The sequence below is a fragment of the Monomorium pharaonis genome, chromosome 2 (genome assembly GCF_013373865.1).
Source record: "Monomorium pharaonis isolate MP-MQ-018 chromosome 2, ASM1337386v2, whole genome shotgun sequence".
NCBI classification, from domain to species: Eukaryota; Metazoa; Arthropoda; class Insecta; order Hymenoptera; family Formicidae; genus Monomorium; species Monomorium pharaonis.
In genome coordinates, this window is record NC_050468.1 from 29,796,692 (window position 1) to 29,813,368 (window position 16,677).

The following is a 16,677-nucleotide window of genomic DNA, read 5'->3' on the forward strand; positions in this document are numbered from 1 at the left end:
ATATTTGAAGCTTTAAAAAAAAAACCACGATACTTTTTTTTAGAATCATACAAATTTTATATGAATGGTTTGATTATATATTTGGATCACACTATATGTGAACAATTTAGATCCAATAAATTTTGCGTTTACACAACATATTAATACATCAATTTATTATTGGTATAACTACTCGTTGTCATTAATGAGATGCAATACCATGATTGTCGTTTATTAATCAGCTTATTATTATATTCGATTTATTATTAATTATTTTCTCATTAATTTCAATCTAAATCCATTTCTCATTGATCTGAACACAAGAAATTTATTATATGTGTCATTTTGTGGACATAATAATTTAATAATTTTTATTTTTTTGAAAAGATTGAAATAATATGAATATATTTTTTTCACAAAATCATTGTCTTAATCTCTCCGCACTTTTATTAGCGATAATAAACGCAATTAGGATCGTGTCTATTGGATTTTACGGATTTTACGATTCGCATAAAATTAAAACGTACCATACAGCCAGCTGCGAATATGCAAGGACATTCGTTCCAATTAATTTCTAACGAGCTCTTGATTGGTAACGAAACCCTCATCTCTATATTTCCGTTTCGGCGAGATGCAAATTTATACTTGCCATAAAAACGGCTCTTATTGATCTTTAAGGACGATAGCAGCTGGTGAAAATCGAGATTTGCGATCCTTCTTTTTCTTTTTATTAAATTCAATGCTTCGATTTGCTTTACAAGATGGCACATAGCAAAAGTTTTATTAAATTATTCGTGATATTGAGATTTGCGCATGTATCAAAATATATGTATATCTGATATGTAATATAAATTACGTATGTAAAAAAACATACTGTTTCAATATACAGTGTTCCCAATTAATAAGAATATCCATCTTAATCATTGAAAGACTAAATAATTATTGACGATTAAAGTTATAAGTATAGCAATACAAAACAATGAATAATACTCCGATTTCAATTTAGAGAGTATCTAATGAACTTTCTTTCTGTGTATCATAACACTATATTAAAGTATCGAATATTAATTAGTCAATTGGTATAAATAGTAATACAAGAAATCGTACTAAATGTAGGAAATTATAAATAATAAAACGTGTCGCTCTTTTCACGGAATAATTTCTTCTATTTATTATACGAAATAACTTTTTGACATTTTCACAACATATATCATTTTAATAATAATTTCATTATCCAATAATTTACTTTTCCCGATAAATTTCTATTTTCCTGTTAAATGGAAGCGTGGAGAATACAGAGTATTTTAATGTCAAACTTATTCTTATTTTTATCGAAATTAAATAACAGTTACTTAAATAAATAAAAAGTTTAAAGTATCTAAGAAAAATTGAGGTAACGGTCTCAATTGAGTCGAGTTCTAATTACGAATCAAATTGGCAAAATTAAATTATATTTTATAAATATATATACATATATTAATAAAGTGACAAGATTTTTACATTTTTTCATTTTTTGTAATTATTGTAAAATAAAATTACTTTTACAATCGAATATTTTGAAACGAGCAGAAAATTATCATTAAAAATATTTTTCTAATAAGCTTTCTAAGTATTTCTTTAATAATTTTTTGAAATTATGATACTTTTAGTTAATTATTAATACACAAATCGGTCAGTCTCACTGCTCATTCATTTGGCGCAAAATACTACCGTATTTAGCGATGTAATATGTATTAAAAACATACATTAATATATATACATTTAATTATGTTAACTTATAATTGAAATTTACACATAAACATTGTTTAATATATATTAAATTTCACAATCGATTTGTTGAATACATAATAATTTTTTTGTTTAATTTAATACTCATTGCTTACATTGACATTAACAACTTTTTAAATGTTCGGTCATTAAATTTACGTGAAATAATGAAAATTATTTTTACCCATTAAATGACCTATAAAATTTGGGCATCACTTTATATTTTAGACTACATAAATATTAAAAATCTTTATGACAGCCTTTTCTTCAACAAAATTCAAGATAATTTATTTTTAACAAATATTTTTATAAAAGATTACGACATTTAGACTATCTAGATACTAGAATTGATTAAGAAAATGATTATGTATCATGTAGGTGAGTCGAAAGAAGAGAATAATATAAAAGGAGTCGTTAATACTTTTTTTGTTAACGCTATCAGTTAACCTAAAACAGTTTCGGAAATAGAGTTCTGTTACACTCTTCACAATGACAAATGGTTTCGCATCCCTCACAATGGGCCTCTTTCATTCAACAGATAAAGCAGATCAGTAAGCGCTCCAGTGATTCTTTATTATGATTAATTTCAGCACTTCTTCCAGCGGAGGGCTAAAAGACGGGTACCAATCGTATTAAAGAATCACTGAGCGCTCACTGTGATCCGCTTTTCCTACCGAATGTACGCAATTAGATCGTGGTAGTCTCGATAAAGCTACGATGAGAATGAGTCAAGCCAGTTAAGACAGTTAGTTTTTCTACTCTATATGTATATGCGCCTGTACATATATATATTTACATAGTCGTCGAATACTCTTGATTCCGTCTCTTCGCGGACAGAAATCGCATCTTCGGCAACGTGGCGTGTTTGCGCGGGGTTAGATCCGGATTACGTTCGACTCGCCGCCGTGTAAACCAAGTAGGATCGGATTAGAACGAGGGGGAGGGGGGGGGGAGGGCTATCCCACGACAGGCATTGAACGTAACCGGCATTATACTAACGACGGGTGGATGGTTGATCTCCGCATCTCCGCGACAGGGCATAAACGTCGATAACTCCGGGCGCGAAATTACCTTCTCATTAAATCGAGATTAGCGGGATTACGAGGCGCGACGTTAAACCCGACGTTAAACGAGATTTACTCGGTAAAATTCAAACAGAAAGGAACGGGGGAGGGGGGGAGGGGGCGCGTTAAATCTATTATATGGGCCGCGCGACGTGTGTACGTGTGTCATATAATGGGATTTTATTCTAATAATTCTGCCCGCCTGCACAATGCGAATTTGATATGAGGCTTCATTATCGTGCTGATTAACCTTTTTAAACACAGTCGGGCGGTACATGTATTATCTGATGGAAACGTTCGTGCCGAAGTAATATTTCACATGAGAGATAATATGAATACCTGCCGCCACGGGAATATTCAGGCCCTCCGGACCTAATAGTCAAGAATTAAAAAAAAAAAAAATTCCAGGGCATCGATTTATACCTCTCTCACTTAACATAATGGGAACTAATCGGAATAATGCCGCGCCGTATTGAACGCATTGACGCGACACCTCGTTTACGATGGCGGAAAGGATTGATCGGCGGGGGCTTTCCACGCCGTTTGAGTCTCGCTTGACATTTCTTTCGGATCCGCACGATAGCTCTCCCTCAGGTATTCTTAAACCGGCGGCATCAGCGACGGCTCTTACTATGCGCACGACGTTGTGCGTGACGGACTACGAAAGGCAATATCCTTAGGACGCCGTCGGAATCCCTAAACTCGCGGACACCGACGCCGAGAGTGAAACGAATTGCCTGGCGCTGCCGGATAGGTACTCTTGAACGGGACGAGCCGTATCCGCGACAAGCGCGACAGGTGTTACGTCGTACTTTTTTATTTACTTCGCGCAACTATCGAGAGTCGCGCATTTGATCGACAACTTACACGTAAAAGAACGTTAAAACTGATTTTTCTTACACGTACAACATAAAATTATAATTTTCACTGCTACGCAGTTTATTTTTATGTTAAAACCAATTCTTATTAAATTTTTCGTGATTTTTTTATAATATCCAAATGTTAATTTAACATAATTTTGAATATTGTTATTTGTGTAAAATTAATAATTTAGTTTTGAAATATAAAAATATTAACATATTAAAGTATTAATTTTATATAAAGAAACGTGCTTTTACAAACTGTTTTTAATATGTCAAAATGTCACATTTTGTATGTTAATTTTTTACATAATATTTATGTTACTGCTAACACATTTATTTTATGTTAAATTAACAAAAATTTTAGTAAACCGCGATATATGATATAAATATGATATAAATTTTTCAGCTTTGTACTTTTTCGCATTATTCCTGCCATTAAAAATAAATTTTCGTAATGTTATTGTTTACTTGCAACTAGTGTGAAACACTTAAAAACACAAAAGTATCATGTAACTTGAAAATGCTGCAGTCAAATAAACATTATTTGATAAATTATTTTACTGTAAACCGGTAACCAATGTAATTCTCTCTCTCTTTCTCTCTCTCTCTCTCTCTCTCTATGAAGTTCAAATGATATAACACAGCATCGAAAACAATGTCAAACCTGTCTTGCATACACATGAATCGTGTTTTTGCAGAGGATTTGCGGACATTACTGTCATGAGAAATGAAACCCTCGATAGCCGATATATCCGACATATCCACGGATTTGTCGACGTTTGAGCCATGCCCGCTATGATTGAATTTCGAATCAAGATTATTTACTATCATGTTACAAATCGAACGGATTTGCTTCAATAGCTGGCTCGTCTCGGACCCATAATTCTGCAGTTTTGATCAAACTTCGTGCCGTGTTACACAAAAGCGTTAATATTAGTTGATAAAAGTTCGGCGAAGTAAAACGAGTTTGATAAACTACGTTGAAGAAGCTAACAAAGTTTTAAAAAGGGAGATTGTCCTTCAGTTTAATTTAGTAATTAAATTCAATAATTCGCAAATTTTATCTTTCTTCCTTTTTTTTTTTTCTTCAAATGATTTACATCACTCATTAAAGCCGAGGCAAATTACGTTACGCATTAAAAGCTTTTGCACGCAGGAGAATACAGCGTTGTCATCGGCGAACTTCCAGTTCTCGATTTACGTCTCATAATTTTCCGTTTTAATTATCATAGCGCCGACCGCCATTCTTCCATTTATCCTTCTCCTTATTCTCCCTTTTCGTTCCGGTCTGGAAAAGCCCGACTCTCACTTCCGCGGGGGGTTCTTAATAAAATCGGAATTGTTAAGTGGGTCGTTATAATTTGAAAGGGAATTCTGAGATCGTTTTAGCTGAAATTTGACATCGAAAGATGCGAGAGACTGCATTTCTCTTTTATACAGAGTCGCTTTCTTGCTATTTCTTGCTATTTCTTGCTATTTAATAATTCTTATTGCAGTTGAGTATATATCTTTTTGTATTTATAAATTACGTACTTGTAGAAGTATTCACTGAGCATTTATATTTATCTTTTCCCTAGTCATAAAAATACTGTGACAACTTAAAAATTAACTTTTTTTTAAATAATCCTTTTTTAGGGCTTACAATATTTTTTAATCGCAATTCCTATCTATTCAGTCGCAAATGACTTTAAAACTGATCTGCACTGAGTAATTCAAAATTTGTCAAAACTCTCGTAAATAGAGAGGATGATTTCTAAACGTCAATAAGTCATCGTCATAAATATCACGGTGGATCGAGGTCGACAAGTGACCGTCGCGAGATTTTCATTAATCGGGCAAACCGGAGCGGCCAAAAAGGGACCGATAAATCATGAGTTCGTTAATCTAGCTGCGGAGTTTGCCAATATTTCACGAACGGTAATAGGTAAATCGGACCGAGTCGCGAAATCGAGAGATCGAGCACGGGTGTCGAGGGAGCCGCGATCGATTAAATATCGGCCACTGTTGGCTCTCGCGCACTCGGGCGGATTACGAGGGTGGCCGAAAGAAGGTCAAGTGGGATCACGGAGGGAAATCCAAGGGAGCGATTAGGCGATGTCAGGACTGGATTATACGGACCGACAGCTTTCGATTCGCGACGATCTAAACATCACGGCGATTGAAATCGCGTCGGTTTAACTTCAAAACTAAATGCACTAAGCTGCCTCGGAAAGATGACGTTTTCTTGATTCTGTTTCTTTTAACGTTCTTAATAGACGTGAAATGGGATAAAAGTAAGATTTGTGGGACGTAATTTTGTTTGCCACACGTACACGGCGCAAAGAAGTTCTGCAATGCGGGTATCTGAGTGCCAAACGTGCCAAATATTTTATTTCGAAGGTTTCTATCCATAAACCTCCAATAACAATAGAACAGATACATCAATAGAAGTAAACAAAGTTTAAATTGAGAGAGTTTAAAGTTTAAGGAAATATGTTCTAAAAAATATCTTTAATCTGTTTAAAAATTATATATAATATTATTTAAAATAAAACTAATATTAAATTTTTTAATCAATTGACCGTGTATTTTCTAAAAAAAAGTTTAAATTAGTAATTTTTATACATGGCATCTCATAACAAATGCGTCGAATGACTGATCATGTTACATTACTTTTTAAAATGCTTCGGCATCTATAAAAATTATATTAATAGTCAAAGTAAACCTTTTTAGAAATATCTTTTTGTTTTTGCAAAAATTTAATTTTATTTAGTTTTTTCGTATAGAAATAAAAGCTAATTAAAATTGAAGCTGACTTTTAATGATTGAAAGAATATAATAATGATAAAAATATAATGAACAATTTGGTAACGTTATTGAAAAAATGGTTGAAAAAATTGTTACAAGAATACTATCTAATTAAAAATTAAGCTCTTATAGAAGTTTAAGTTTCGCAAGTAAACATTGAAATATGCATTGAAAAAAGAGTTTTATTATAGTTATTTAACCAAATATTGAATGCAATAATGTCAATTCAATATTTAGTTAATATAATAGAAAATATTTTATTAATTTTACGGAGTTAAAACTAATAGTGATCTCATAAAATCTAAATACATGCTAATTTCAGTAAATGTAAATTCTCAATAATATAAGTCACTTTTATCGAGCTTATATTGAACCGTTAAATTCCTTTAAAAAAATAATAAAAAGGTATATAAAATTTACTTGGTAATATAATTAATATCTTTACAAATTGCTATTTCAATGGCATTACTATTTGGTGATTTGATCTACCGATTTCTATCCTACAAAGCATTGAGAAGGGTACATAGTTTTCGCGATGACAGGATGATAGTCAATGCTATTGTGTTGCGGACGGCTTTCGGGATGCAATCAAACCTCGGCGCTATTTAGGCTCATCAGCTTTAATTGGCTTCGTTTGTAATTACGGCATGAGAGGAGTCCGCGATAGGGCTGGCACAAGCGAAGACAATGAAGAAGGAGGCCGGAAGGAGAGGGTGGAATACCCCGAATAGTCCGCGCTGTCGGAGGCTGCGTTCTGGAGAGATCGGGGAAGTGAGTTTAGTGCCGTCATTGTCAGCTTCTCCAGGACGGGGAAGACTTGATACAGATCCTCATCACAGACAAAAGACTTCTTTATCATCAATTATCGTTAGGGGATATCGTTACGAACACTCTATGACGTAATATGTATCATGTTTTCATTGCGAGACATTAGAGATATCAACTGTATTTAACCCACCCAGTCGAGGATTTGTAAAGCTGGCGCGACATTTTATTAATATCAAAAAAATTATTACAGTTCTAATAGCACTAGTACTTTATTAAAATAAAAAAGAGTTCTGCAACCTTTATATGAAAAAAAAAATAAAAATGAAAAAATGTACCAAGTTCGCGAAGTTAGCACGACACCTTTTCTCTAGTACAAGAGAGCAATAAATATTATCGTTTTTAATACCAGTTCCAAATAGTACTGCTAGATTTCTAGCATTATGTGTAATAACAAACAAAATAACAAACAAAAATTTTAACGATTTTCTTTTTATTCTACACTTTTAATATTAAACACAGCGATATAATATTAAATTCTAATATTAAACGATACTCGGACGAAGTGTCGTGCTGAGTATTTCTGATAATTCTAGCAACAATTCTCGGTAGTACTTATACAGTTCTATTCTTTGTAATTATTTTTAAACAGAGTTCCGGCGAGTGAACATTTTTTAATAATTTTTTAATGCCCGAAATTAGCACGACATAATATATTATAATTATAATGTAATAATACACAAAAAATATGCACAGTATGAATGTGCATAAGCATAGGAAGACCACTGAGCATCTTAAGCTCATATAAGTTAATGTGGCTACTAGCTGAGTTAGATGCTCATTGATTTTAACGGTCTTGTGTTACATGCTACGCATTTTGTGTGTTTAAGTCTCAATGAACGTGAACTAATTTTGCCTAACGCCACGGGGACTTGCGCTCGCGTAAATTCTTCAATTCATAAATCTCAAATGCGGCAGAGCTTTGTTTTCATAAATCTTCCTTTTCGCAAGATCCTTGACTGCCGTCGTAGATCGTAAAGGCAATAATTCTCGAGCGTGTAACTGCAATTTTGCAGCCTCGTGTAACAGCACCGGCTCTTGATACTCGGGTAGAAATTGCGGAATCGCTCGCACGTTACCGCGTACAAGCGTTCAATTGACGGCGGACACACATTTTTCGGTGACCGCACAAACACGCGAGGCGCACCCATGCAGACCGCTTCCTGGCCTGGAAAGGGTGGGCACGTCGCCTCGCACCCGAGAATGGAAGACGAGGAGAGACGCCGTGGGAATGGCCTCCTTCATGCCGAATTACGTTTCGGCGTAACGCTCTTAAACCGCTTTCAGAAACAATGCACATAGCTCATGAAACATTCCGCAAATCCAAACTGTATGTACATACACGATAAACTGTACCGCATTCATACCAGCGACAATTATCGCTTATTCGCCACTTAGTCTCTTGATCTTTTAGCGATTAATATCATGATTTTGTTGTTTAAGCTTGTTGTCACGTCATTCTATTTATATAACATAAAAATCTTCATTCATATTTAACTGAATATTGTAAGTAGGAGATAGTCTCTATCAATTGAGGGGTCTCAATTAACTTCACTCATAATTTACCAGATTCTTCATCTCTTCCCACTTCCAATTCCACAATTGAGATAAAGAGTCTCGGTTTAAGTTAACCGGTATTGATAAAACCAATCATAAATCTTGAAATATAATCCTTCTCGAGAGAATTCTGAGACCCCACACCGTTTTAAGGATCTCACTTCTGAATAGTCGCAACTTTCGAAATTTCATATTCAAGAATCGACTGGCGGATCCTCATCCGCCGTCACCGGATCTCCCGATGGTACCTTTACCGTTTTCGATCGCCGGCGCCTTTCGCAGACATTCCCGAAATTCAATCATCCTCTCGAACTATTCGCCAAGAGCGGCGGCGTCAAGAGCGGAAGTACATCATTCCGCTGCCGTTGGTTCCCCCGACGAGGGTCGCCGGTTGGGAAGCCAGGTCGCGTCAGGTTATCCTTCTCTCTTTCTCTGCAAAGCTACAACACGTGACGCGAACACGTGGGAAGGAGAGACCTGGGGGCCGCCAAAGAGAACCTTTCTCTCTCCTCCCTCCACCTGAGGCGTGTGGGCTTTCTCTCTCCTTTCTCTCTCTCTCTCTTTCTCTTCCGTTTCTATCCTTCGGCAGCCAACAGGTAGAAAGAGAGACAGGTGGCTCGGCGATGTATGCATGATGCCGGGTGCGATACGACAATCCTGAACTCTGGCCAGTGTCCGTGATGACTGCCTCGTGAATCGACGTGTCTGTTGGATAAATATGATATAGCGACGATTTTTTTTTTACGTCTTTCGTGAAATTAATTAGAGTCTTTATCAAAACGATTCTAACTGTGCTAGAATCGTCCATTATCAGTGATGGTTTGTGATAAATAGAGTGCTTTGAATTGTGAATCTTTTGAAACATTTATGTGAGCTTATCAACGCGGTGTTTACAGAAAATCATTGAATATTAAATAAATAAAATGAAGTGAATCACAGTGTGTTTAATGGTGTAAGTTAAAAAACGAAAATGTGAAATTCGATGATTCCCATCGCGATCCAGCTTTCGTGGTTTTGTATCAACAAAAAGTTAGTTTTGTTTTAATTTAATTGAACATCAAAATAAATATTAATCCAATCTATTTTTAATTTAACGTTAAAGTTTAGCAATTAATTTTACGCTTAAACAATTTCAAAAATGTAGAACCTATAAAACTTTCAATTAAAGTATTCTCCCAACGATATATAAATCCTCGATTACACAAAGCTATTTTATTTTATTTTATCCAACTCATATTTTTGTCTCAATTACTCTCGAAAACAAAGGTAAATTTAAAATTCGCTTTAAAAGCTATTTTCAAATAATTATAAATCAAAATTTCTTTAAAGACATGTTCCTTAGCATGAAGAGTTCGTAAAACATAAAAATAATTTTTTAATCTTTGATATTTTTTTAATCTGTATAATAAGGAAGCATCTGTCATATTAACCTTCATATTTTTCAATTTACATTATATCTTACGATGATGAAAGTAACCATATTATTTGATCTTGCTATTTAAGAAAATAAAATTAGGTATCATGCGTGAGTCACATAATCGTGTTATTATTAAAATAATTTATGTACCAAGTTTGTAACAAATTTTGAGGAGAACAGCACTCTCGTGATCTGGTCTCGCCTTTCGATAGATAATGGATATCGATCGCGGAGTTCTACCAAATTCTGTTAGCCGGAAATATTTGTTCGATAATATTGGCAGGCGACTTGATGGAAATCATCGCGGCTACTGCCCTGTTGATAAATGGCTACCTATGGTATTGTCGTTAATGATTATTCCCGCTAGTTAATATTTGTTTTCGTTAACAAGATTGGACTGTCATGGGTTTACGACTCCTATTCGTGCTGGCTAATTTCCAGTCAAAACAGTAAATTAATATTGAATTTGAAGGCGAACTTCAGTGTCAATCAGACATAATTAAATCACACAAATATAAATAAAAGGAAAAATAAATGTAAATAAAAAATTACATACATACATAATAATTTAACACACATAATGTAACATTATCCCTGTGATATTTATTCTCTTCACAATTTAATTACATGTACGGGATTAAGATTAACGGTCATTTTCTCACCTAACACGTCGATTCTGTCGCCCGTTTAAAACGTTACACATGGTTCGTGCGACAGGGTAAAAAAAAAAATCACGTTGCAGAGGAAGCTGCCTCATTTCCATTTCTTTTCATCACACATTCACGACCCAGCTTACTCACGTTGAATTTGCCCGTTGATCGACGTACCATCCGAGTGTCCTCCACGCCCTTGTCGCTCAAATTTATATACCAAGCATAACGTAACACGCCCCGGAAACTCGCATTTCGTGAGAAAGGAAGTTCGCTCTTTTGCCGGCCGTTTTTCCCCCCCTTTTTCTTCGGTATAAATTTTCTCGGCGAACGCGGCGATAAACTTAAGATGAATTTCTTTTCGGCTGCGGGACGATAGATAAATAGAAAGCCCAGCTACGTGATTCGAAGCCGCAAGTGCAACACGTATTCGCATCTTCTTCGTCGTCCTCCCGGCTGGAGGTTCCCCGTGGATTACTTTCGCACGTTTCACGGTTATGTATCTCGCCTAGGTAGTGTGTGTCTGAAAGGTAATTCTCCTCCGGGATCAAATTATCCGATCGCTCACGACGTGCGCGCGACAATCAGCGACGGTGTGACGCGACGCCGATGCCGCGAGATCGGCTAAACGTCACGTTTCGACGCGACAGATTTATTGTATGAACTCTCTTTTGATACGGGATATGAATAACTCATCATACTTAGCCACGGAAAATACACGTTTCGCGCGCAGGAGATGTGGATCGGATTTATGTAGGAAATATTGTAAATAAAAAATCTGCGATATGGGATATGAATAGCTCGTCGTATTTAGCCACGGAACATACGATTCGCGCAGGAGATAGGGATCGGATTTACAAATGAGATAAATGCAAAATTTGCAATATTTCAAAATATCTCTGAAAATCAAATCAGTCTAATCTTCCATACAGCACAGAACATTCCATTGATATTGTAGTAACTTTGCAACGTTTCTGCAAGTCGGTGAAAAATGCCCCAGGCAACTTTGGACCGCAATATTTTTTCACAATTATTATTAATATATATAAAAGAAAATAATAATTAAAAGTTTGATCAGTGTATTTACTTTGGCTTCAGTCACAAAAGTTTATTTTTTACATTCTTTGAACGGTAATAGAAAGAAAGAAATCATTGACCGAACCAGCATTAAATTAATATACGTCTATAATATAATATAATTATTTAAATAATTAATGTTATTTTATATATATCTAATTCTCCTAAAATTTGTAGTAGTATTTTCACCTAGTATTTTTATTTATGTACATATATAGATAGTCTAACTGTCTGCATTATCGTGTATGTACATACACACCACGGACGTTGGCGCTGCTGAAACGAGCATCCAGGCGTGACATTTTATACGACTTCCCCTCCCCTATACACGAATACATAAAAACAACAGCGATACATTCACACATAGTATCAGCATAGTATCATTTACCGACGATCTGTCGCTCGATTCTACTTCCGTCATGTGGAAATTTCGCTATTCCACAACGCTATTCCACACCGTTACTGCGCTCTTGCAAATTCCACGACGTCGCTGTCATTCGATCATGCCAATTATTTTACATTTGGTTCGCATCGAAATACCAGGAAAGTTTTCTATTACACGTTTTTATTCTGCACAATAAAATTTGTTTATTTATTCTGTTAATTACAGAAATAATATTATAAAGAAGTAATATTTTGTACAAATACCTAACATATCTAGAAAATATGATATTCTATCAGAACATTATATTTTGTTATTTAATAAAACGTTAGATTTGAAAATAAAATGTATAAAATGATGTGATGATCATATATCGTAACGTTATGAAATATCGCTTTCCCTAACAAATATTTTTTTTAACAATAAACATGTTATTTGATTTATAAGAAATAAAAATTTAAATAGAATGCCAAATTTAGAATCAAGGATTTATAAATTATTGAAGGGAGATAGATCAAGATTTTATATAATAGTCTAATAAATTATATTTTTAATGTAAAATATTTGCTAATAACATACATTTGCTAATAAAATTTAATGAGGTTACTTTTAATATTAAATTTTCAACAAACCTGGTTTGTAGAGTGATTGTAAAAGGTCCACAGCTAAAATGCTAATCGCCAGTGCATCCAATAATCAAACAATTGCTCCTACGTCATCCGTAAAGCTTCGAAGATCCCGCCGATTATCATCTACCAGAGGATTGAAGCAACGAACCACCGCAAATATTTCGAAGGATTCTCTTCCTTATCAAGATCACTATCAGAAATTCGGTCGTTGTCCCGTAGCTAGCAAGAACATCAACGAGGACAACACCAAAGGTAAACTACTGATAAACTGGGAGATGAATGAGAGGATTAGCTTAAGCAGCGGCTCCAGTGCCGGATTGGCGATTCGCCCCGATGGTAGGAAAGGTATCGAGTTCAGCGAAAATCGCAGAAGGGAAATTGAAAGTAGATCGAAAATCGGCGAATGTTCAGAACGGAATTGTGAAACCAAATCGTCATCATTGTCATCAACCAAACCAGCATTGGAGTTGATGAACGTATCTGGATTCCTTTCAAATGTCGATCGAAAGCACCGTGGAAGTTCTCGCTCAATCGACATCGATACGGGAGATGAAAATATTCTCAAGAGTGATTCGAAGTACGAAATCGGTATTCCCAGTCGCAACTCCGCGACAAGAACGCAGAGGCAACAGAATACGCTCAGGAAGGACAGCACCGATACAACGAGAAGATGGACCAAAGATAAGTGCGGCGATTCCATCTCCAAGCGGCTAGAATTGATCCATGAGCTCAATCAAAAGATCTTAGCTAACTATGAAAGGTTTCAGCAGAGATCAAAGCGTGCCAAAGACACGAAGGAGCAGACCGTCAAGAATTGTGCCAAGGATAAAGTTGATCCTGAGGAACATATTTACACAGAGATCAAAAGAAAAAACAAAACCTGTAGAACGAACGATCGGAGGAAACAAGGCATTCTTAAGCAGGATAGCTCTAATCAAGAAACTTGTAGAAGAGACTCCGCGAAGCGGGATACTTGTAGACAAGCGGATACTAATAAATCAGTTTTATCTAAAAGTTACTACGAAAGTATCAAAGACCGAGCGAAGCAAAGGGATATCTCGACAGCCGCGAATAAGCTTGATCGTAGGATCGTTTGCGAGAATACGAATTTCAGCATGGCGGCTAAAGAAAATTTCTCCTACCATGTTGATGAAAAGACACTGCCGTCGAAATATGTGAAATTGAAAGATAAGAAGGGACGATTGTCGGAAGAGAGTTCGGTCTTCTATGCAAACGAGGAGGACATCCCTCCGAAGGAGATCGAATCAATTGAGACTCAAGATTGCCTGGAGAATTCCAGATTGTATCCCGAAAGTTGCAATCTGTATAATAACGAGCCTGAGAATGATGGCTTGAAGGGAAAGGCAAGGGATAGAGCCTCGACGATCGATCGATCCGATTCGCGGGAAGACACTGAGACGGAGAGAAGGAGCGAGGACGCTGTGACGGACGAAAAGATTTTAGAGAGCAAGATCCTAGAGAACCTGGACGAGACAATCGATAGATTCGATAGCGAAAGGACGCAATTGACGTCGGACGATAGCAATGAGGAGAAGGACAGCTTTAGCACGGATTCTATACAGAGTGGGAGCCCGTCGAGCGTAAAAGGCTCGAAGAACGCCGCTAACCTCCTGGATACCTTCAATTCCTCCTGGGATTCGGGAGTCGGGGTGGACGTCGGCAATGGGAGTGGGTGGGTAAGGATACACACGGGAATCGAGAGCAGCCTCGTATATCTTACTCTGGACACCACAGCTAAGGACGTCTGCAGGGACATGCTGTTGGGAGACGACTTGTCTCTGTTTGTTCAGGTAAACGCCAGTCTCCGCGGCTGATTGTCCCTTCAGCTTGCCTGCCAGCATCACATTCTGTTTGTTCCGCAAGAAAATAAAATATCAAGTATAAATGAATTTTCTCGTAGGTAGGAAGAACGTACATACGGTTTTATCTTTCATATTTTATTAATACGAAAAAGTATTTTACAGTTGCTATCATCAACATATTCTTATAATCTTGTAAATAATATATAGAGAGATCATCTCATTTTGGCAAGAAAGCTGAAGTAAATAAATTTTTTGTAAAAGGATTATTTTCTCATTTCTGAATTTTCTTTAAGGTCTTGACCTTTTATTACAGCTTTGAAACCTTAAATTATCAAAATTAATAACGGCTTAAAAAAATAGCCTTGTCTCTTCTCTTAAGAATTTTTATTTTTAACTAGGAGAAATTTTCGCAGTCTCAAAGAAAGTTAAGATAGCCCGCGTGTTATGTGCTACCGTCGCGTCGGGAGACAAGCGTAGCGCAGTCCGGCTTCTCAAAGATAACGACGTACGCGCGAGTAATCAAAGGAGTCTAAGACTTAAATAGCCGGCCGAGTCGGTGAAAGAAGTTTCGGCTCAATGAGACTACTAAAGCCACCGAGCTGAATACCAAGTTAACTATGCTCTTGCAAGAAGAACGAGCTCTATTCGGCGAACATTTGGTAGCCAAGGCGTTTAGGTACTTCATTATCTCTAATTGTTAATTGGCCGCAAACAGTTAATTAACAATTACATTCAGCTTTACACAAAACTAAGCAACATCAAATATTCATCAAGCATTTTAATAATGCGTCTTTATAAACTGTATCAAAAATAATAACGTTCACGTTCACATTGAAGACGCTACAAATTTTAAAAAGTGACAGTTATTTTTACTAAAGTTTTATTTGTAGATGTAAAGTTACGTAACGTTTTTACTTATATTAATAAAGTATTTTTTCCTTGAATAGATATAAATGAGAAAAATAAATTACCTATTGAATTGATTTTACTGCTTTGTAAATTCAGTAACTTTTATGTTACACAATATGAAAACATATGCATTAAAATTTAATAAATATTTTAAAGGATATGGCAAATCAAATATTACACAAACAAATTATTGACGAACGTAATTATATCTGATAAACGATGCCACACTAATACAACGCATTAAGATCATTAAGATGATCGAAAAACTTTTGAAAGTAAAGATGAAATTAATGTGTAATTTGTGTTAAAGTAAAATATTTACACAATAATATACGAAATTCTAGAAGCTACAATTTATCCTTTAATTTAATTATATAATAATTTTGAAATTAATAATTAATTAAATTACCACTAAAATATATACAAATAATATTGAATTTTATTCGCATGAATTTGTGTTATTGACACATTTTGTACGACTAAAATAGCTTTTCAAATATCCAATAATGTATTGTTCTATATAAATTATCTTCTTGCACATACACGATATTATAAAAATTTGCTGTTTAATGCGCAATAATACGTTTGACGTATTGAATGCGCTGGGTTTTTGTGAAATAGATTTTTCTCGTCCGTTTTATCTGTATTATTCGCTTGGTTGGTTGCTTGAACAGCTTTCATACGGCAGAAAGGCAGACCGACACTTCTCGTGGACTTTATCCCGCGAATTCCTTCCAGCTTTTACCTTTCAAAATGTAAATCTGTCAAGAGTTGCACTATGACTCTCAGCTATATTCTAATATACTGTAATATAATTATTTCGAATGCGTACAACGGGGATATTAAATACTTGGATACTTTTCACTTTTTATTCGCCAAGTAAGGAAAGAAAAAAATATCATAATCGCGCTATTTCACCGCACCATGAAAAAAACATGCTACAAGAAG

The 16,677-nt window shown here is 35.4% G+C and overlaps 1 protein-coding gene across 1 annotated transcript in view; it reads left to right on the forward strand.

Annotated features, from left to right (window-relative positions):
- Positions 1-6,465: 6,465 nt before the first annotated feature.
- The window catches only part of LOC105837892 (PH domain leucine-rich repeat-containing protein phosphatase 2), a 90,564-nt gene continuing 80,352 nt past the window's right edge, over positions 6,466-16,677 (forward strand). Inside the window, exons 1-2 of the mRNA XM_012683055.3 lie at positions 6,466-9,871; positions 13,012-14,808. Coding sequence (XP_012538509.3) covers positions 13,039-14,808 — 1,770 coding nt within the window. The 5' untranslated portion in view covers positions 6,466-9,871; positions 13,012-13,038. The remainder of the gene's footprint in view (positions 9,872-13,011; positions 14,809-16,677) is intronic.